A 24,564-nucleotide genomic window follows, 5' to 3' on the forward strand; every position below is an offset into this window, starting at 1 on the left:
ACTAGAATTATTGAAAAGGGAAAGGAATTGACAAAAAAAATTTCACGAAAGAAGAAACTTGAAAACAAAAGGATCGACGGGAAGGCCAAGTAAAAACCACTTTGATGACAAACCCTTCTTTAATATTTTTTTTTTTCTTTTTTTCAAGATAAGGGAACTAGATCATAGCAGAATGATTAATAAACAAAGACCCACGAAGGGGGAATACCACCGCCCGCAACGACAACCCAGGTCAACAAAAGGAAGAGAGAACTTCCGCTTAGGTCGGTTAGTAGCTACTACAGGGGTGGAGCAAACATGTCGACTGTCGAGTCACTACCACCACGATCTTTTGCAAGAGCACGAGGGAAAGCTTAAATCTAGCTACGACGGCTCGACTCTTCGGACAACGTTGACGATGTGGCTTGACAAGGGGGTCGCCGGGGATCAAGGAGCAAGCCAACCCACTCTAATCGCCGGCGGACCGTCAGATCTCTGTTGAAAGGGGAAAACTATATTAGTGGTATTATGAAAACAGTGGGCTTGGTTTGGTGGATTTGGGGTTTCTAAAAAAAATATTAGCTAGAAAATTAATGTATACAATTATACTCATAAACATAGTAATAATCTACTTAATTTATACATATACTTCATAAATTTTTTTTTTTTTTTTTTTAAACAAACGAGAAGGGTAGTATATTAATAGAAAGAGAAAAGATACGGTAAATCAAGATCAGCCAAATCCACAACATATTTTGGGAAATTGCTTACAAATAATTGCTCAACCCCATCCCCTGGCATCAACAAAGCAAGCATTTGGGCTACTACATTACCATTTCTTTTTACATGTACTTCGTAGTTTTTATGCATTTATACCCATAATTCTCATATCCCAACATATAATGAAGAAACCATAATCAACAATGAAGAAAAAATGATCAACATACACATAGTAAAATAGAACAAAAGAAAATATGTTAGGATTATTTTCAAATCTCGTGTAAATTTGAGAAAACCCACATGAAAAATAACAAGAAAATCAACTAACAAACAGAAGAGGGGTTAAAAAAAAACACCCAAAAACATAGGTCAAAATTTGGAGTAATAATGACGAATGGAAAGTGTATAAACATCATATTATTCAATTAGTTTAGCACTAAAGGAAAGCATCACTAAAAAATGAGTAATAAAAACTATTAATTTTTTGTATTTACTCAGGGATATATGGTGAATTTGAAAATGTTAATATATGATGAATTAAATGATAACTCAGGGACATTTAGTGAAAAACTGTATAAATTACCAATGAAGCTCACTAGCGTGGCATTACAAGGCATGTGAGTTGGGCCACAATTAGGCTTTATTATGGCACATTGCCATAAATACTATACAACATGAATTTTTCTTGGTGCATCCATACACAACACATGGGCTTACACAACTTGACTTGTACTCAATTCTAATTGCGTGAAATACACAATTTCACCTAGAACGTATGCTTCCTTTTGGGTTCTAATACCTCTATATGCAAAAGAAACGCTTTTTAGAATTATGGTGACAAATTTGACTTGGCATCAAACACATCGTCCATCAAAGTTGAATTGCAATGTAGGGAGAGAAATAATACTTCACACTCCATTTGTTTTTTTAGTTGACACACTTTGACTTTTACACTATTTACTAGCTACACTTTAAGTAGCTTTTGTGATTTACAGCTATGATAAAAGATACTCCGTACTCATGTGATATCATGAGAAGTGTAACATAAGTAACCTCAAACTTACACAATTTTGTACATTATAATGGCAAGCTTTATTAGTAGTGTGCTGATCAATCAATCTCAACAACACCTTCTCCTGTCCTTTAATTTTTTTTATGTATGCCACCTTCTCGGCCTCTCATGAAACGCCATAGATGCCCCCCTTTATTTGCATCTCAATTTATAATCATATTGATAGTGTACACTTCAGTAGAATATGATGTGTAACATAATGGCTGAAGTTTATGTTTAGGTCAAAATTTGACTGTCAGATAAGACCAGGCTCAATTAGACAATAGCTGGATTAATGAAGATGCAAATGACAATGCAGGTTCTGGAAATCAAAATGAAAGGTATGCAAAGAACGAGCAAAGGGAAAAAGGGAGAAGAGACACAAATTGATGACGTAGAAAACCCCAGGAATAAGGGTAAAAACTGCGGGTGGCAATGAGTCCACCAATCCACTAGGTTGATACGTTAATACAATTGCACTCTAGGTTAGGAATTAAATTGTAACGATGCTAAGGATTGCTAATAATTATTAATTGTTGTAAATGCTAAGGCTAAAGTATTTGTGATGCCTCTGTACATCCTGAAAGGCTTCAACGGCTCCATTCCGGATTCCATGGAATTCGGAGCTAGTGGGCTGAGGTAGTTCCTATTTCCTCGCCATCCTCTTTGTGCACTAATCTGTTAAGGTTTAAACTGGTCTTCAACAATGGCAAGCTGAGACTCATGGTTCCGATTTTCTTGGCACTTCCTTTTGACTCATTCAACTGAGACACTCTTGGAATATTCCTTAGAAAGGTCTTTGTTTAATTTCCTTTAAGTACTTAGGATCAGATTGTTGGCCTTATGGTAACCTACAACCTGCAACCTAGTAACCTGCGAGCAAGTGAACCTGTGATGAAAATTTAGGCACAACAGTTTGCCCCCAGCTTGACTCTTAGATGTTCTAGAGACTTCTACGAGGCAAGCTTAATTATCTAATTTTAAAAAGATAAACTTAGATAATCAACAGAAAAATTATCAAATCAGAAGATATATATAAGCTCTTAAATCCGTAGCAAATGATAAACTCCTTGAAAAGGTAACTCTTTCCCGTTGGACACATTAGATACACGCTTATAAATAGGTGGATAAAGGTCTCTTCAAGTCAGAAACTTCAAGGCAAATTCAAAATTGAAAATCTAGGGTTTTACTTGCGAAAATTGGGAAAACCAAATCAACTTCAGTGAAGCGCACTTTAAGCTGGGATTTTGCTGTGTTGGAGTCAAGCTTTGCAAATTCACTTTACGTTGGTATGCTATTGCTCTCTTTGCTCTTTTAATTTCGTTGTTTTCTGTTGCGAAATTCAATTTGATTATGGTGAAAATTAAGCAAATTGCTAAGAAAAAATGCCATAGACACTTAAATAGGAAACTGAGATTCATTGATCTAGGATATACCAGGATAGAGTGCTAATGTGATGTCTCGAGAAGAGGCTCTTAATCGCATTAAGAGAAAGAGGGGGGATGATTCTCAAGGTGGATTAGGAGATACATCAGTTCAACAGCATGATGACACCCTTCTAAGACTCTGTCTAACAGGGAGGTACCTGTTCCTTCTAGGGTCCCTCGCACTAGGTCTAATCCCCCCCACTAATCCAGTCATTATAGCAGACACTTATGATGTTAGCTTCCCAAATGACTTCTTGGCTGATGAGGGAACTAATAATGGAATCTGGCCAGCTGCTTAGAAACTCTTATTTTCAGCTACTGAGAAGCGCTTAGCTAACTTAGATGGTCCTTTTGTTTTGGCAGATGGGGCTTAGCCGATCCTACAGGTTTGCTAATCTTCTCTAAGTATTTGGTTAGTGTGTATGGCCAGGCACATTATTAACTTGGGCTATTTCTATGAAACAGGGTCTTTAGAATGTTTTATCTTTTAGGGTTCATATGGAAGATATTGAAAGGAAGATGAAGAGAGTTGAGGAAGATATGAAGCTGTTGTATACCAAGATAGCAGATTTAGAGGATGAGAACAAGAACATCGAAGCTGAGGCTACTATGAAGATCAAGGCTCATATGGCTAATGGGTTCGTGCTGAACAAATATGAGGGTGAGCTAGGAAGGAAAAAGCTTCGACAAATAGTGGATGACTATCTGACTATTAGTTCCATTAAGGATCTTATATCTGAGGAACCTAAGGCTGATGAGATTGCCCCTGAGAAGTCCACAACTGATTCCTTTTTGAGTCACAATGTTGATGATCCAGTTATAGATGCTGGAGATGGGAAGGATGGGCCTCAGGCTTAGCTTAGCTTTTGTTCTATGTCTGTCTTTGTTTTGAAACATTTCCTTTGGTATCTTTAAACTTGTGTTTTACTTTGCTCATGGCAGTAAAGGTTTTATGCTTTTGATTTTAAACTTCGAATGCTAGGTCCCTTTGAATAACATAGACTTTGGCTTTTACCTTCGTTGCACTTTGAGTTTTGCTTTTAAATACTTTTGATTCTTGCTTTAGATCTTTTTGGTATCTGGCATTTGGGCCCGTGGTTCATTTATATCTTTGGCAGGTTGAAGCTGTACCTACGTCACAAAGGTTAGAGGTGGCCGTTGGCATAGCCGACATAGCCAATGACCCTCCGATGCTTAAGTCTATACGAGTTATGATAGAATAAACAAAGACAAATTGACAAAGTTTGAAATTACTCTTTATTTTTGTTCTGTCTTTTTTTCTTTGTATCTCTAGGTTGCACCAGGTACTCTGGTTGTTTTCTTTAATCCTGCAAAATAGCGGGTTAGAGCTCCCTCCAATGCCTAAGTTAGTACTGATCTTACGGAGGTAAAAGCAATGAATGGATTTTTTTTTTATTTTTTTATTTTTTTTTAACGATGTAGGAATAACTTAGAGACAACTTAGAAATAACTTTAGAAATAACCTAGAAATGATAAGGTTTCAAGTGAGCTGCGTTCCAGCTTTTGGGTACTAGCTTACCCTCTGGTGTGGCTAACCTGTAGGCCCCTTTGCTAATTACCCTGTCAATCTGGTATGGGCCTTCTCAGGTTGCCCGCAATTTACCTGCATTGAGCTCTCTAGTGTTTTGGAATACCTTTCGTAGAACCCAATCTCCTACTTTGAACATCCTAGCCATTCTTTTGTATGCTAGGTCCTTTCGTTCCTCAATAGTATCCAAGTCATGTGACAGCTCTTCGTTGCTGCGCTCTGGGGTCAGTAGACCATACCTGGCTGTTGGAGTGGTGACTTCTGCATGTAACACTACTTCACATCCATATACCAGGGAGAAAAGGGTTTGACCTGTAGTTGCCCTCGGTGTGGTTCTATTGGCCCATAGGATCCTCAGCAACTCTTCTGCCCACTTGCCCTTTTTTGCTTCTAGCTTTTTCTTCAAAGAGCCAATTAATAATTACTTTGTTGCTAGATTTAGCTTGTCCGTTTGCTTGCGGATATCTGGGCATTGAGGTAATAAGAGTGATGTTCCATTTATCACAATAATGTCTGGTTGGGTCACTTATGAATTGGGATCCATTGTCACAGACAATTTCAGATGGCAAGCCAAATCTGCAGATTATGTTTGTCCAAATGAAGTTAATTACTTCTTTGTTTGTCACTTTTTGGAATGCATCTGCTTCTATCCACTTGGAAAAGTAATTTGTTAGAGCTAACATATAGACCTTTTGACCCGAAGCAGGTGGCAGTTTGCCAACTATATCCATGCCCTATCTCATGAAAGGCCATGGTGTCAAAGTAGGATGCAAAGGTTCAGAGGGTTTGTGAGTGATACTTGAGTGACGTTGGCAGCTGTCACATTTACTTACATACCTGTGTGCATCATTGCGCTGTGTTGGCCAATAATAACCATAGGTTAGTATCCTATTAGCTAGAGTTCTTCCACCTGAATGAGCTTCGCACTCTCCGTCGAGAAAATCCTTGTATCTGCTCGTATCTATCTTCTTCATTGTAGCGTTATAAAACGTCTCTGGTTGATTTCTTAAACAAAATAACTTGGATGATCACGTACTTGGATGCTTTGAATCTGAGTGCCCTTGCTTCAGCCTTGTTTCAAGGTAGGATATCATGCTCTAGGTAATTAAAGATATGTTGAATCCAACTAGTTTGATTTGCTATGGGTGCAACAACGCTAGGTTCGGTAAGTTCATCTTTGACAGGTTTAGATTGAACATGTTCAGGGGTATTTGAACTGTTGGGCTCCAATTTAGCGGAATCTGGGTTGATGGGTTTTGGTGATTGGTTCTCGGTGTTGATGGCAAGTGCTAGTAGGTGGATTAAAGGAATGGATGAGAATTTGGATTTCCTTAAAGCTGATCCTAGGTTGGCTAGGGCGTCTGCTTGTGTATTCCGGTCTTTGGGTATTTGTTTAATGGAGAAGGTAGCGAATTTGGCTGCTAGGGATTTAGCAAATTCTAGGTATAAGATCATTTTGGAATTTTAAGATGTAAATTCTTCGTTCATCTGACTTGCTTCTAGAAAGGAGTCATAAAACACCTGCAATTTGGAGGCTCCAAGATCTCTTGCTAGGTTCATTCCTGCAATCAAAGCCTCATATTCTGCTTCATTGTTAGTAGCTTTGAAATTACAACAGATAGATTGTACCATCATGTCACCCTGTGGAGACTTCAGCACCACACCTAGATCTACACCTCAGAAATTGGACGATCCGTCTACATACAACGTCCAGGGTTAGCGACTTAGGTAATCTGCTTCACTTCTTGGGCTGCTTGTTGCTCTAGGTCAAGGCTGAAGTCAGCCTGAGATTGTGACTTTATAGCCGTTCTTGGTTCATATTTGATGTTGAATCCGCTTAGTTCGATTGCCCATTTGCTCATTCAACCTGTCAGATCTGGTCTATGTAGCACAACCTTGTAGGGTAGTTAGTTTTCACCACTATTAGGTGAGTTTCAAAATAACGATGCAGTTTCTTACAAGCTACTATTAGTGATAATACCAGTTTTTCAAGTGATGAGTATCTGGTTTTAGCACTATGGAGAGTTTTGCTGACATAATAGACAGGTAATTACTGACTTTTAGCTTCCCTTGCCAAGATAGCACTTATAGCTTGAGTGCTAACAACAAGGTAAAGTTGTAAAGACTCTCCTTCAGCAGGTTTTGATAATAAAGGAGGCGACATTAAATAGAGTTTCAGATCCTGTAAGGCCTTCTCGTGGTCATCAGTCCAATCAAAACCTTTATTTTACTTTAAAACATTGTAAAACAAATGACATGTATCTGATGACCTCATGAATCTATTTAATGCAGCTACTCTGCCTGTCAATTTCTGAACTTCTTTGATATTTCTAGGTGATTACAAATTAATAATAGCACATACCTGATTTGGGCTAGCCTCGATTCCTCTTTGCGTTACTACATAGCCTAGGAACTTATTTGCAGATACTCCAAATGAGCACTTAGATGGATTCAGCTTCATCCCGTATTTTCTCAGCATGCTAAAAGTCTCATTCAGGTGGTCTACATGGTCAGTTTCTTTCTTCGATTTTGCCAACATATCGTCGATGTAGACCTCCATGGTGTCCCCCAGCTGGTCCTTGAACATCTTGTTGACTAGTCTTTGATATGTAGAACCAGCATTCTTCAACCCAAACGACATCACCTTGTAGCATGAAGGTGATCTTCTCTTGATCATCTGGATGCATTAGAATCTGATTGTAACTTGAATACGCGTCCATGGATGTGAAAAGCTCGTGCCCTGCTTTAGGAACTACCATCGAATCTATATGAGGCAGGGGGAACGGGTCCTTAGGGCATGCTTTATTCAGATCTATGAAGTCGATGCAGACTCTCCAGGTTCCATTCTTTTTGCTGACGACGACCACATTCGCTAGCCAATTTGGATACTTGACTTCCTTTATCTTTCTGGTATCTAGCAGCTTCTGCACTTCTTCATTTATAATCTGGTTATGCTCTGGTGCAAATTCCCTTCTCTTCTGCTTCACCGGCTTCGTGCTGGGATCTACATTGAGCTTGTGAGTAATGATCTCTGGGTTGATTCCCTTCATGTCTCTATGAGACCAAGCAAAACAATCTGAATTTTCCTTTAAGCACTTTATGATGGCTTCTTTTTGATCCACAGGTAATGCAGCTCCGATCTTGACTATCTGATCAAGCTTGGATTCATCCAGCACCACTTCATCTAATTGCAGCTCATCTAGGCGTCCAGGTGCTGGATTCTGTGGTAATTTCTAGATTGAGGGCCCATGGGGCTTCATAGCGATCTGATAGCATTCCCTGGCTTGCTTTCTATCTCTTTCGACTATTGCTACCCCCTACGGCCTTGGAAATTTTAGCAGTTGATGATAGGTTGATGGGATAGCCTTCATTTTATGGATCCACGGGGTTCCCACTATCACATTATAGGCAATCTTGCAATCTATCACATAAGACTTGTGCATCATATTGACGCCTTTCAGCAAGGTTGGCAACTGGATTTCTCCTAGGGTATTCATGGCTTCTCCATTAAACCGACCTGTAGACCTCTTGATGATATCTGACTTTTTGAACTCGGCTTGGTCTAAGGAATCTCTGAATATTATATTAGTCGAGCTTCCATTATCTACCAGCACCCTTTTCATTAAGCAATGACTAACATGGAGGGAGATAACTAGACAATCATGATGCTCTGGCTCATTGAATCTACTTTCGTTAAATACTATTTTCATTATCTAACGCTTTTTCTTCTTTACTGGGATAGGTTTGAGGGATGCTGGAAGTTGACATACCGACCCTTGCTATCTTCTTTTCATTGGAATAGGTCATTCCACTTATGCTAGATCCTCATGCTATAGCACTGATTACGACACTGGGAGGCGAAGCTGGCGGACCTGGCAGGGCTTCTCTTTTGATTTCAGGTCCTTTCCTTTTTTTGCCTAGGAGATCTTTTAGGTAACCTTTTTTGAGCAACCAGGCTACCTCCCTTTTCAAACCATTGCATTCATCGGTCCTTTGCCCATGATCTCTAAGATATTCGCACCACCTAAATTTATCCTTTTGATGGTCCGGTTTGTCGCTCTTTCTGGGCCACCTTATAGGTTGCCCGATTTCCTTTAAAGCATTGACTACTCCAACTATATCGATATCGAACCCGTACAAATGGATGTCAGGATGATCTCTGGTTCCGACCTGCTGGAGCCTTCTCCTACTTTTGAATCTGACACACTGCTTACATTGTTGTGCCTCGGAGTATCACGCCAGTTACTCTGCCTAGGCCCAGAATATTGATTTTTGAAATACCCAACTGGCCTTATCTCGACCAGGCCTCTTGCCCGCTCGTCCTCTTTTACACGGACCTCGACCATTGCCCTGGTTCTGACTTCTTCGAAAGAGGCACAAGGATATCTGGTCAACTCAATATAACTTGGAATGGTAATTGAGGCCTCTACGGAATGCTTCTATAGAAGTTGAATGATCGCAGTTCATGATGTTGACCATCTCTCTATTGAACCCATCCCAATATTGCTTGGTCGTCTCATTCTGCTTCTAGACGACTCGCTATAGGTCACTGCTCTGTTTCTCCAACTCTCTGCTGGTTGTGAACTGCTGATAGAACTTATTCACCAAGCTAGAGAAGCTGCTAATAGATCCAATCTTTAAATTAATTAGCCATTGGAATGCAGGTCCTGATAATGTAACGCCAAAGGACTTGCACATAGTGGGCTCAATAAGCTCCCACGGAATTGATAGCTGCCACATCTTTTGCTTGTACTGACATGAGGGTCAATGATCCCATCATACATCTTAGAGAAGGTTGGAATATTTAACTTCGTGGAAATTTTGACTTTAGCAATCTCCTCCACGAAGGGGGATTCAGCAAATCCATCACGAGATTCGTAGGCTACAGGTTTTGGTGCACCTGGCAGCCGGGTTAAGAGCTTCAACATTTTCCGATTCTGGGCTTCGATAATTGCCACTTTCTTGGTCATGGGGACATGGTTTCCACCTGACTCATCTTCAGGTTTCTTAAGAACGTTATATTCTCCTTCAGATTCGTCGGATGAAATCAGGGAGAATTGAGGAATATCATCGGTTTTGAACCTTCTTCTCTTATTGCTCTTGACAGCTTCAAGCTCCTTGTTCAACTTTTCTAATGATGCTTGATGAGATTGAGATTCATTCTGAAGCTTCAGATTTTGTTCTCCGGCAGCTCTCAGCTCTTCTCTAGTTTCCCGCAACTGCTCAACGATTTTGGCCATGATAGGATCTTGATCGAGAGTCTCAACCATGATGAATGAAAAATCAAATGAAATTAATAAGATGATCTAACAGTGTCCCCACAGACGGCGCCAAACTGTTTAGGTCAAAATTTGACTGCCAGATAAGACCAGGCTCAATTAGACAAAAGCTCGATCAATGAAGATGCAAATGACAATGCAGGTTTTGGAAATCAAAATGAAAGGTATGCAAAGAACGAGCAAAGGGGAAAGGGGAGAAGAGACATAAATTGATGACGCAGAAAACCCCAGGAATAAGGGTAAAAACTCCGGGTGGCAATGAGTCCACCAGTCCACTAGGTTGATAGGTTAATACAATTGCACTCTAGGTTAGAAATTAAATTGTAATGATGCTAAGGATTGCTAATAATTGTTAATTGCTGTAAATGCTAAGGCTAGAGTATTCGTGATGCCTCTGTACTAAGATTATCTCTCTATTTATAATGAAAGAATCATCTTGAAAGGCTTCAACGACTCCATTCCGGATTCCGTGGAATCTAGAGCTAGTGGGCTGAGGTAGTTCCTATTTCCTCGCCATCCTCTTTGCGCACTTATCCGCTAAGATTTGAATTGGTCTTCACCAACGGTAAGCTGAGGCTCATGGTTCCGATTTTCTCGACACTTCCTTTTGACTCATTCAACTGAGACACTCTTGGAATATTCCTTAGATAGGTCTTCATCTAATTTCCTTTAAGTAATTAGAATCAGATTGCTGGCCTTATGGTAACCTGCAACCTAGTAACCTGCGAGCAAGTGAACCTGTGATGAAAATTTAGGCACAACAGTTTATACATGGTTTTATCTTACAACTACAGATATTTCATAACTAAAGGTTCGTGATGCAGACCTGCACAAAGGCTATTGCGAATCAGTCACTTTGTTAGCAGGTGAACTACTCAGGTACCTCTCAACAATGTCAAGGCCACAGAGCTCCTTGACCACAGGCATGGTGGCAAGGACAGGTAATTGGAACAAAGAAGGATCAACATGGCCACCCCAAGAAGCAAGCTGCCTTCTCGCTCCTTTGATGGCTGCTCTTGTTGCACAATGAACTGATGCTGCTAGCAGCAATGGTGGCTCTCCAGAAGCTGCAAGCAAACCAAACAGAAGTAAAATGACAAGTTTTAACGCAATCAAAGTACACAGATCACACCTTTATTAATTATGTTCCCTTTTTATTTCAAAAGAGCTTTATTTCTATCCTTTCCCCTAGAGAAATTACGAAGTACAATTTTGAGGCCTCTTTTACCCATTCTCTTAAATCTATCCTTTCCTAGAGCTTTTATTCTATCCTGTCCTAGAGAAGTTTTTTGTTATTACAATAACCTATGGATATGTGCAAATTGGCATAAGGTGTGGTTTTAACTAATCTCTCTCGCTCTTATGGGGAAAAGGAGGTGGGGATATCACAAAGGCACACTGTTCACTGTTGTATAATTATACCTTTAGATGATAGAACACGCTTCTGATGATGTCCGCTGTTCAAAATTTCAACATTTAATTGTTTTGGTACGGTATTAATTGTTGGGATCTTATACGTCCATGTGCTATCAGAAACCACCAAACCATCAAGATCAGTTAGGTACTCTTCTAGCATGAAAAAGCCGATACCTTGAACAAAAGCCTCTTCTATCTGTAAAAAATGCCACAAATTGGATGTTTTAACTATCAACTAGAGGAAGGCGAGTCAAGTAAGATCACAACCGGTTAAGATGTAATTCACCCCAGCAGGGAAATCAGTGCACAAGTTTTAGAATAAATTAGTTCATACATGAATCTTACACATGAATTATAAATGTATCAAAAGTCTTTATATCTTAAGCATATCTATAAGCAATACTACAAGGATGATAATTAAAATAAACCTGTCCCAGATCAACAGCAGGATTTAAACTCTGTCCACAGTCATATATGATGTCTGACCGCAAAATAGTAGTTTCTCCAGTGAGGAGATTCACTTCTACCTGTAGAAGAAAAGTATTATCATAAGAAATAGTCCTCGGAAAAAAGAATCAGGTAATCCTTGATTTGATTTCTTATTACTTCTTTCCAGGCAGCATGAATCTTGCTTGAGAAGGGCAATTGTATAATAAGTTTATCAATATGTAAAGCTGCTTTTAAATAAAGGAGAGACTTATACAAGGCTGTTTTTAACAAATTTTACCTCACTAACAGCAGCTCCGTAGTTCATATATTGCATGGAAGTCAAATCAGGTTTGTAAAGGGTGCTAGCCGACAAATTTACTGATTGTAAGCCTGCCTGCAATTAACGAACTGTGAGGTTTTTATTCAACATCATATAAAAACCGACCTCACATTTTATGCTTGGTTGATGATTCCATGTTGCTCAAAATATTTGATTAGTGCGAAAAACTTATTTATTACTGATTTAGAAGTGTTTAACTATTGTACATCAAAGAAACTTCAATTTTATTTTGGCTGACACTGACAGTATACAGCAAAGAAACAAGCAGAGAGACTAACACACTTGTGATGGAAAAAGTTACAATACAAAAGCTGTAGTGATTCATCATTTGGCCTTTTAAGTAATGAATTTCCCTACTTGTAGTCAGCCAAAATTATGAAGAATATTTTGTGCGTCTGAGGATATCATTGGGGATCTTGAACAAGTACTTAACTGAAAAATAAGTGTCTCCCAGTTAATCGACCCCATTTTTTCCTGTACTCTCCTTGAGAGGAAATAATCTTTCAACCAAAGTATTGCAGCAGATTCTTACGGCTTCACAGCTAGACTCGGAAGTAGTACTTCCTGAAGTAAACCCTCCTTGTACCACGCTTAATGTATCTGCTTGTATTACTCGTACCTTATCCAAAAGATCATCGCTTCCAGCACAATTGATCAAACTCAGAGAAAATGCAGCCATCTGTTTTACTTTAGTCCATAGACCTTGACCAAGCTCAATCCCTCCTACTTCCACAGCAATTGACCCATCCCGGATATGCTGACTCTACCAGGGGTTGATCTTAGTGAAACACCGTGCACAATGGGAAACCTGGAAATTCCCTTTTTACGCCAAATATTAGTGCTGTTAAATTGTTTAACCATCTCATTTCTATGGTTAAAGCTTGACGATGACTATCTTATTCCAGATTGTGGGTAAAGTATATTCACCCGGCTCTCCAGCAGCCTCCGGACAGAACAAAGTTAAGCTATCGAAGGTGTGGAAGTTCTGGTCTCTAACAACATCAACATCTATTAAAAGGGAAGAAGCTACATGTTCAATCACGGCTTCAGCAATGAATGCTCCTTGTAACTCACCAGGACCTCGCATTGACGATTTACTTGTATGATTTGTCTTGCATAATTTACTTGTATGATTTGTCTTGTAACTTCAAGTCCATTCACTATGTTTGAGGGTATTTCTGGGCTAAAATCTACTGATATACCAGCATTGACCAAAATCTCAATATGTAAAGCTGTGATCTTCCCATTCAATTTAAATCCCACACTATAAGTGATTTTCATAGGATGTCTTCCTCCAGCCATAATCATATCAGTCTTGCGATTGAGATACATCCTCACAGGACGACGAAGCTTGTATGCTGCTAATGCACAAGCTGATGCAATCTATAAGATATTCAATATCGTTTTATAAATAAATAAATAAATGTGGAGGTGGAAAACTAGAAGTAAAATGCAGATATTTTCTTAAGTGAAAGGACAGGCTTTTTTCTAAGATTAATCAATCAATCAAAGCCTTAATCCCATCAATGGGGTCGGCTATATGAACCAAATTTGATTAATTAAATCTGAGATGGATTAATAAAATCTGAGCCTTTCAGCATTTAATATCTTTCCAGCTACTGATAAAATCCAAGACATCATAATTGGGTATCTTATGAATTTTCCTATTTTTTTTTAATTAGTAGTATATATTATTTATGTGCAGTCATGCACTGAGCAAGTCTAGGTTAGTATTTTTTGACCACCGAATTGGCCATTAAATATTTATCAAAAATACCCCCCTACATCCAGATTTGTCAAAACATATATTCAGAATTTCAGAGCACAAATGCTTTAATGAAACGAAAAGGAAATTTAATAAAATCACGAATTTTAAAGACCAAAATACTCACAGGCACAACTTTTATGGCCTTTCCACCAAAACCGCCTCCAACCCACCTTGTGAGGACACGTATGTAAGGTCAAGGATTATGGTGTTCAAGAGGGTCCATGGTTACGAGTCCGGATGTATCGTACAGAAGCCTTACCTTAGAAGGGTTGGCACGATGGATGAGACCCCGCAAGTTAAACTTGCTGCCATGGTTTGGTGAATTCACAAATTCGGATGCACCCATTGTTGCACGAAACGTTCATTAGGGTGGATGGAGCGTGAATTCCCAAGGGCTAAGACCATATGTAGAACACATATGGGTTCAGAAAAGTCGAATAAACTCAATCAGGAAGTAAAATCGTCGAAACAGTACTAGAATCAGGCAAAACACGAAGACAGAATTTCTGGCGCAATGTCGTGAGAACTCGGCGCGAGAAAACAGAGGCCATCGCGCAGTGACAGATCTATCGCGCCGCGATAAAGCTGTCGTACCGTCTGGCGATGAACTTTGTCCTCTCGTGACAGTTCCAACGCGTCGCGGTAGTTTCTATGTTCGACGCTCTTTCCGATTTTTCGTAATGTTTATTCAATTTTAGTTGTGAAAGATACTTCCGGCTTTTCCTATGTGTAAATTCCTTTGTTTTTGACGCATTACGGATGATCTTTCAAATGCGAACCTTTTTATGCTTATGCCACAATGTTAATCAAAATTACGCACAATAATTATCTAAAATCTTTCAAGTTTCATCCACTCATTCTAAATCGATTGCCAAAATAAATTTTAGGAATCAAAATTAGAAATCCTCCCCACTGGAGTCGTAAAAAACTGTAGGAAATTTTTCAAACTCAACATTTTGAGCCCCACTATATTCATGCTTTTAGGCATGGCGGCGCTCCAATGGAAGTAAGCTAGAGATAGAAGAGTCGCCAACAAGTTTTAGGAACTTGTAAATCGTTCACGGGTGCGAAAGTTACACCCCATTCTCAAGCACGGAGATCGCTAACGCTATAGTGGTCCGAAACCATGACTGGATATTCAGGTATGATGGTACGAATACAACCTAAAAGAGATTGAACCTGCCCTAAATAGGCCTTTACTTAATTCTTATGATATTCATGTGCGCTTTTCGATCAATATACATACATCAAGTTAATCCTAAGCATATTTAATCTACATTGGTTGGTTATTAATGCACAATCCAAATCTATTATTGGTGATCACTTGAATTTAAATTATATTAAGCCTAAATCAAATTATTATTTATCTTATTAGGCGCGATTTCAAGTACAAATTCCCTTTAAACTTGCAAAAAGGGGCATGATCAAGCAATAACAATCAATCATGAATAATCAAGCAACATATAATTAATTGACACAACAAGCATCATCATAATAATATCATCAAACATGATTGGCAAGATCCTAGGCATGATACTAAACAGATTAATAACAAATCCTAGCACGTCACTAATAATAATCATCAAAGCTTTAGTCTAAACATGATACTAGAAATCATAAAAAACAGCCTAACATGATACTAGAAATTAAAATTATATCCCAATATGATACTAGAAATTAAAATAACATCCTAACATGATTTCTACTCCAAAATCAAGGACTAAGTAATTGAATTACGCACGTTGGTGTTCCTCCCTTCTTACTATTAAAACAATAAACACGTTAGTAACTTCAAGAAAGATTAAATCAACAAAGTAAATAAATCAAATAATAACTGAAATATAGATTTGGGACCAAACCCTCAGAACTATCAACCTTTCACGTTGAGGTCGAAGGCAACATCGAGAAGGGAAAGGAGTATTCGAATCTCGCAGAGGAAGTATTATGGCTGATTGGGAAAAGTATTAAGGATGTGTTTAGGCTAAGGCTAAGAACATGAAAAATCAAGAAAAAGATGATATTAATTAGAAAGGGTATTGATGATGATTTTTGGTGATTGAAAACGGGATGATACGACCTTTATTTATAGGAAAAAAGAGGGTCGAAGCGATCATAAAAGATCCAAATTCGAATCAAAATAAAACTCCTTTTATCGTGGAGCGATAGGGGTATCGCGGCGCGCCAGGTCCATCGCAGCGCGATGGTACTATCGCGGTGCGATGGTCCTGCAGTTTGCGGTTTTTGTTTTTATCATAACTTTTGATCCAGAAATCGGAATAAGATAAATAATATATGTTGAAAAGCTCTGGAAGTCTACGTTCCAACCCAATTGGAATCAAATTGATATCTTTTGTAGAATTTAAGATATGATTGAAATAGTGGAACAATGTCAGTTTTGGATAGAGTTTGGTATTTTCATCATATCTTTTCCGTTTCTAATTAGAATTGGGATTATGATATATCATTGGAAAGATAATTTAAAGGGTTATCCAATCATCCAAGATTTGGATAAAAATTATGAGGCACAAAATTTAGTTTTGACCGGGATTAGGATTATCGTATGTTTTATTCAATATAAATTCTTTAATCTTCATCTTCCTCGGAAAGGATAAATTAGAACCTTCTAGAGGATTCTATAAGATCCTAATGAATCCTAATTGGTTTAGGATTGGAAATAAGGTATTGGACCCTCCTCATGATCATTGGGTCGTAGGTAAGGTGGACCCACGAGACTCTCCAACTCTTCATCTAACTCGATAATCAAAGACGTGAAAGATACTCATCACTAGGTTTTGTTTTTTGGGGAGACACGACCAGGTTTCTACACAATTAGGTGTCAACAACCACAAAAAAAACTTAAAAATTGTTTTTTACCATTTGTAGTAAAAAAATCTGGTAAACCTAACGCAATTTTTTAAACTCTTCGATTTTCGTGCCAAAAACATGCTCTTTAGTGGTTTTCGGGGGCATTTTGGCCCAATAAATCCATTTTGAGGTCAGAACTGGAAAAAATGTTCATAAATGGCTCGTTTTTCCTTCTAAAAAATACCTCGATTTGCATTGAACAAGCAAAACAAGGCATTTTCGATCATTGGTTTTGGGCCAAAATGCCTTCGATCATTGGTTTAGGGGGGCATTTTCAATCATTGGTCCTTAGGGCCAAAATGCCCTCCTAAACCTATAAAGAACATGTTTTGCGCACGAAAATCGAAGAATTTTTTTTTACACCATTAAATTTAACGGTTTCCATGACGGTAGGTGGTAAAAAACAAATTTTAGAATTTTTTTGTGGTAAAATAAATGTTTTATAAGTTTTGTTAGTTAAAAACAATTTTTTTTTTTTTTTTGGTGGTAAAAGTAAAAAAAAAAAAAAAAAACTCCTATATAAAATTCATAAAGTAATAAATTGGATCATCGATAACGCTCTATAGATACAAATGTCGTCAGATAAAACTAACATAACATAGTGATTGACCCTCTCTAAAAATGAAATTGATCACTTGTTTGCATAATTTTAAAACTTAGCAATTTAGCTTTTTTGACAAAATTTTGGGGTGCAATTATACTTAAAATTGTAAGCTAATTGATAAATATTTCTCTATAAGTCAACGTATGAATAATAACTTATACATTGTATTTTTGTATTTTGTATCTAATTTCATTCGGTCTTTGGTGGAATTTTAAGTTTTTTTTTTTTTTTTTGTAAGATAAAGAAAGAAAAAACTTAATGTATGTCTTGATGAAGATAATTAACGATCAAATAAGAAGAGGTAATTTAATATATAAGCAAAAATAATGATATGGGTTTCGAACTCATGACCTATATATGAGTAAGAAGAAAAAAAAAAACTATGTCTATATCATATCACTAGGCCACACAAAACACTGTTATTACATCATACACACTTATAACTAATACACTAGACTTAAGATCTAAACAAATTGGGGCCCAAACCCTGGGCAGGCGTGGGTCAAATACGGGTTTGTCCGATCCCCTCCTTTCCCCTCCACTTGCCGCCCATTAGCCCTGACCACCCATTGCATACACCCCAACACCCACCCCGCAACCGACGTTCAACCATTCCACCCCTCTAAAAATTAAACCACCCCAAAACCATCCCAAGAGAAAGGTGGTCGTCGTGGGGTTCGAACTACTTCGAAGTAGGGAGACGGTCATGTCAGTGGGGGGCTAGAATTGTGGGGGTTTTAAGGAGAGAGGTGGTGGTAGTCGACGGGGTAACTGTGGGTGGGGTTTTCGTGGCTAGTGGAGGTGAGGATGTATGCAATGGGAGATGAGGTGGTAGTGATAGGACTGTTGAAGGGGTGGGGGCTGTTCACGAGGTGAAAACCGGTTACCCTATGAAACAGGTTATCTTATGAAACAGGTTATCAACCAGTCACGTTTTAGTTATAAAAGATGCATGTTAAAAGTTATTTTATTTCGAAATAATTTTAAAAATTCCATAATATTGTAGATGTGATAACTATATAATGTGAGTTATCCAAACTCTAACCTAGAATAATACTTATAATTCATGAATTTCAGGATGGAAAACAAGAATAAAGCAATAAGAAATTTAGAAGTAAATCAAAAGATTCTACATTTACAAATAAGAAAGAATGATCAAATTTAATCTAGCGACATTAAAGCCTGTTAAATCAATATCAATTTAATTCCCCCTTCTCATAATGTATCAATCAAACAATATTTATACACCAAGAGTCCTAGACTAAATAGGTTTTGGTAAAAGATAATACTTCAATATAATACAAAATATATCTAAGATATAACACAATGATTATCCTAATACCCCCCCTCAAGTGGGAGCATTGCAAATGCCCAACTTGCCAAGAATAGCCTGGAATTTAGACTTTCCCAAAGCTTTAGTAAAAATATCCGCTAGTTGTGCCGTTGTTGAAACATATGAAGGAGCAATAATACCTTCTGTAATCGCATCCCGTACCAAATGACAATCTATCTCAATATGCTTCGTTCGTTCATGAAAAATCGGGTTTTGAGCAATATACAGCGCGAACTGACTGTCACTGTAAAGATTCATTCCCTTTTTATGTTCGACACCTAGATCTTTCAAAAACTGCTTTAACCACTTCAATTCACACGTTACTGCAGCCATTGCCCGATATTTTGCTTCTGCATAAGACTTAGAAACTGTGGGCTGCTTCTTGGTTTTCCAAGAAATCGGAGACAAGCCAAAAAGCATGAACCACCCTGTCAACGATCGACGAGACAACGGGCAATTGGCCCAATCCGAGTCACACCAACCATGTAACTATAATTCACTATCTGAGCGCAGCAGGATACCTTGCGCAGGATTATGCCGAAGATATCTGATAACACGGAGAGTAGCGATCCAGTGTTCAACCCGTGGGCTATGTAAAAACTGTGACAAAATATGTATAGAGTAAGCTAGATCAGGTCTCGTCACTCCTAGGTAAACAAGACGCCCTATCAAGCGGCGATATTTTTCTGGGTTAGACAAGAGGTCGGCAGACGCGAGGGCCAACTTGTGGTTTTGTTCCATCGGAAATTAAACAGATTTATCGTCCCGTATACCTGACTCAAAAATAATGTCCTGCGCATATTTTCGTTGTGAAACGAAAATTCCCTGTCTATTCCATGCCACTTCCAACCAAGAAAGTATTCTTTAAAACGTGACATAGACTGTTTATTGTTTCCTGCAATTATCAGATCATCAACATAGACTAGAACATTCAACTGAACATTCTCCTTTTTCAGTGTAAATAAGGAGTAATCAGAGTAGTTTTGCTTGAACCCATATTTCTTTAAAGTCGTAGCCAACTTAGCAAACCAACATCTAGGCGCCTGTTTTAAGCCGTACAACGACTTTTTCATGCTGCAAACTTTTTCAGAGTTATTTTTATTAAAACCTGGAGGAATTTTCATGTATACCTCTTCTTCTAGGTCACCGTGAAGGAAGGCATTATGTACATCCATTTGATGGATGTCCCAATTTTTTATGGCTGCAACTGTAAGAAAAGTACTAACGGTCACCATCTTGGCGACTGGAGCAAAGGTTTCATTATAGTCCAAGCCTTCTATCTGATGATGACCGAATACAACCAAGCGTGCCTTCAGACGCTGAAGTTTCCATTTTCATCATTTTTTTCTTTGAACACCCACTTACTTCCTAAGGCCTTCTTTCTCGAGGGAAGCTTCTCAAGAACCCAAGTGCCTTGGTCCTGGAGAGCCTAAATTTAATCTGCCATAGCTTTTCTCCAACCAGCATGCTTCATGGCTTCCTTGAAATTTTTTGGTTCATTCCCACCTATAACTGCTGCAATGTACTTTCTGTGCTTTTCAGAAAATTTGTGAGAATCAATAACATGTGTTAGAGGATAAGCAATACCTGAAGAAGGTGGTGTTACGAAGGCGATACGAGCTTGAGATGGACTGTGTTTATTTGTGAGATTTGTGATGAAGTCTTGGAGCTTTACCGAGGGTATTTTCTGGCACATCCCCCTACCCAATGTTGGATCGTTGATGTGGCTGGAAACCTAGGTAGAAGCAAAGCTATTTGCACCTATTTCAAGGTCGCTGTCCACGCTGGCAAATTCTGGTGCAGTAACGGCTTCCTCTGCACTGGTCTGTGCCTGTTTGTCGGCTGTACCCGGTGCAGTATCTGTGGCAGCAGCTCTGTTTGGGGACGGTTGCCTGTGAAGTTCGTAGTCATCATCAAAATCACCCTATATCCCCAAGTGCTTGACTATGAGGTAACCTAAGGGTTTGAGTACCACTATTTTCGCTAGCCATAAACGGGAATTCCTCCTCAACAAATTTCACATCACGGGAGACAAATAACTCTCCGTTTTCAACATCTAAAACCTTCCATCCTTTCTTGCCCAAAGGATACCCCAAAAAAACACACTTACGACTCCAACTAGCAAATTTATCTCCTTTACTTCTTTGGTTATGGGCGTAACACAGGCACCTAAAATTTTTTATGTGATCATATGTGGGACGTTTATTAAAGAGAATTTCAAAGGGAGTCTTACATCCTAGCAATCTAGATGGTGTCTGATTGATTAAGTGACATGCACCCAAAATACATTCCCCCCAAAACCGGATGGGAAGATTAACCTGAAAACGCAAACTCCGTGCTGCATTCAAAATATATTGGTGTTTTCTTTCAACACGTCCATTCTGTTGTGGGGTTCCTACACATGAGGTTTCAAACAAAATACCAGTCGTACGAAAATAATCCAACAAACAATTGAATTCTGTTCCATTATCAGTACGAACTATTTTAATCTCAGAAGAGAATTGTCTTTTAACTAAAGCCACGAAATTCAAGAAAGAACACGCAACATCTGTTTTATTATCTAAAAGGTACGTCCACACACCCCTAGAAATATCATCCACTATAGTTAAAAAGTAACAAGCACCATAAGACGATGGTGTCCTGTAAGGTCCCCACAAATCTATATGAACTAGTTCAAATTTACAACTAGCCCTATTATCGCTCTTAGGAAAACTACTCTTGTGTTGCTTTGCTCGTGGACATACATCGCAACATTTATTTTGCATAAAGGAATTACTACTAACAAACGGGAGATGTTGTAAAACCTTTCCCGAGGGATGCCCAAGTCGTTGATGCCACAACTCAAAAGAATCGGTCGAAGTTGCTTTTAATTTGTGCACGGTTGGTACTCCTCGGAAATAATACAGTCCATCAACTCGATCACCCGCTCCAATCACCTTCTTCGTCGCTAGGTCCTGTATAACACATAATTTGTTAGTGAATTGCGAAGTGCAATTTGATTCATCATATAATTGGGAAGCAGAAATTAAATTGCAGTTCAATTGGGGTACGAAAAGAACGTTTGTTAAAGTTAAACCCCCTTGCAAGGTCACAGAACCAATGCATGAGGCATTTACTGACTTTCCGTCCGGGAATCCCAGCGGATAATGTGTAACGTTCTCTATATTTTCAAGTAACTCATGGTCACATGTCACATGGTTCGAAGCTCCCGTATCTATTATCCAGTCATGCTTACCATGCAGTTTACCTTTGAGCGAATGCAAGTGATCCAGAAGTTGTTGTATTTGGGCTTGTGTCACTCCCGCAAGAGCCGCACCGTCGGAGGTTGTTGCTCCCTCAGGTTGGTTGGTCCTTGATAAGGAACCACCAGTTTTGTATGCTCGGGTCGTGCCAGAACCGGACTGCCCCCTTCCACGTCCTGAAGAACGTGCTCCGCCCCGGTCGCCACGATTTGAGCCACGACCACGAGGTCTATCCCCCCACCACTCGGGGTAACCATGTAGTTCGAAGCAGCCTGACTCCACGTGACCTGTTTTGCCGCAATGGTCACAAACTTTATCGGAATTATCTTGTTTCCCCTCACGACGACGAGTATCGGAATTAATATTGAACGTTGCTGCCATGTCCTGCCTAGTGGCATCATCAGCCTTCGATTCTGTTCCAGCAATACTTTCGGCTTGTATTATTTGCTAGTAAGCTTTGTTAACACCGGGTAAGGGTTCTTGGGCTAACAATTGCCCATGGATTGATGCGAATTTATCATCCAGACCAAGCAAGAAGTGGTGCACATGGTCTTCCTCTCGCAGACGTTCCACCTGTGAGACGATGTTGCAAGTACACAAACCACACGAGCATGTTTGGACCGTGAGGTATGTGTGTAGCTCATCCCAAAATTTCGATAAGCGTCCAAAATAGGAAGCAACCGCCTCCTTCTTCTCCTGCCTGCAAGAACTCAGAGAGTTCTTTAATCGACATATTCTTGTGCCATTCACCACACAATATCTATTCTTAAGATTAAACCAAAGAAGTTGGGCATCATCATAATCTCCAATGGTAGCTCGAACCGAAGGGTCCAATGTGTTAGTTAGCCATGAAACCAACATGGAGTGCACAGTTGACCAGTCATCCAGTTTTGCAGGGTCAGATGGTCGCACCACCGAGCCATCAATAAACCCGAACTTACGCTTAGCCTTTAGTGACGTTCTCACCGCCCTCGCCCATTCATCGTAGTTTTCTCCACGAAACTGAACGAGAGTAATGACATTGCCCGGAGCATCACTAGAGCCGAGGAAGTATGTGAGATCAATCGTCGATTTTTCACCTAACCGGTGTTTGTATTGGTCATGATGATCGTAAAAAAAATCTGGTTTCTTGATCTTGATTTGTTTGTTTTTTTGTTTTTTTTTTCCATTGAATTAACCTTGGCTATGATACCATGTTAAATTAATATCAATCTATTTCCCCCTTCTCATAATGTATCAATCATACAATATTTATACACCAAGAGTCCTAGACTAAATAGGTTTTGGTAAAAGATAATACTTCATGATAATACAAAATATATCTAAGATATAACACAGTGATTATCCTTATAAAGCCCGAAAGAAAAAGGTAAGAAAATGAAAATAAGCACAAGTAAATAAATTAAAACAACAATTAAAAGATATATCGATGTAGGAGAAAAAAAAGATCTCATTGATAATCGGAAGGAATTATCATTCAACAAGAACTTCAAAATCCAAGCGAAACCCATGAATTACTTTAAGGTGGCAACAACCATGAAAAAGTTGATGAGGGATTATGGTTTCAATGTATTTATACAAAGAAAAGATTATTACAAGTCCAAGGAATATGATAGAGCCGCTAAGCGATCAAATATGGGACTAAAATGGTGTTGCTTTGAAATCGGATGATCATTTTGATAGATCAATAGCTTATGTGTTAAATGACCATCTCAATTAAAAGGTTAATCTGATGATGGTTGAGGCTTAGGAATATGTTTTATACTCTATTACGCTCCTTTACATGAGAGCATTTTGGACTTGAAATGAGAATGCAACATGGGCTTATAGAGTTCATCATCCTAGAACGATTCCTTCTTATGTCCTTTATAGAGTTACAAGAACGAGTGATGAGAATCGATCCCAAAATTCCTTGAAATCGAGAGGAAAGCTCTATCACTTGAGTCGTTCCTAACTCAACTCTCACACTGGGAGACTTCTTGTATGCTATGTATACAAGTGTTTATATTGCTTATCCTAATTAATGAGAAATCAAGCATGAAACATAAATCTTGTCAGAATACAGATTTCTTCATTTGCTTGAGTGTCTGCATCAATGCATGGTTTAAAGTTTAAAGTCTCAACTCTTTGAAGTGGGCTCCTAACACAATTAAAGAGTATTTACATAACAAATAACAAGTTGGCCTACATTCACGTGGTGTCGGTTACGTTTTCAACTGTTGGATTCAGCAACTCTATAGACAAATGGAAGTAGTATTTAATTGTAAAACATACTTAAAACATAAGTAACTTATGTAAGTTGTGTACAATCTATTAAACTCAATTAATTGCACAATTAATTTGCAATCCATATAGTAGTTTTACTAAATGCGGAGTAGTCAATGTACTACTACCTCCGTACCACTGTCTATTCCTCCAAAAATTACGAGCTAATTTCCAAATATATCACATTTTACCTCCATGTTTATATAAGTGAAACGTTTTGACTTTTTGCACTATTTATCTAATTTACTTTGACTATTGTTTATAATTTACATAAGAATAAGCATAGTTTTTTAAATA

At 38.6% G+C, this 24,564-nt stretch overlaps 1 protein-coding gene and 1 pseudogene across 1 annotated transcript; both read right to left on the minus strand.

The window, feature by feature from the left end:
* Positions 1 to 7,236: 7,236 nt before the first annotated feature.
* LOC110728860 lies at positions 7,237 to 8,436 on the minus strand. The gene is made up of 2 exons (XM_021908532.1): positions 8,128 to 8,436; positions 7,237 to 7,959 (listed from the first exon to the last, which is right to left on the minus strand). Exons 1-2 carry the CDS (start codon positions 8,434 to 8,436, stop codon positions 7,237 to 7,239), a joined length of 1,032 nt encoding a protein of 343 aa, XP_021764224.1.
* A 1,768-nt stretch (positions 8,437 to 10,204) lies between these two features.
* On the minus strand, positions 10,205 to 14,304 carry LOC110728861 (annotated as a pseudogene).
* Positions 14,305 to 24,564: the final 10,260 nt, after the last annotated feature.

This window comes from Chenopodium quinoa, unplaced genomic scaffold (assembly GCF_001683475.1).
Source record: "Chenopodium quinoa cultivar QQ74 unplaced genomic scaffold, ASM168347v1, whole genome shotgun sequence".
NCBI classification, from domain to species: Eukaryota; Viridiplantae; Streptophyta; class Magnoliopsida; order Caryophyllales; family Amaranthaceae; genus Chenopodium; species Chenopodium quinoa.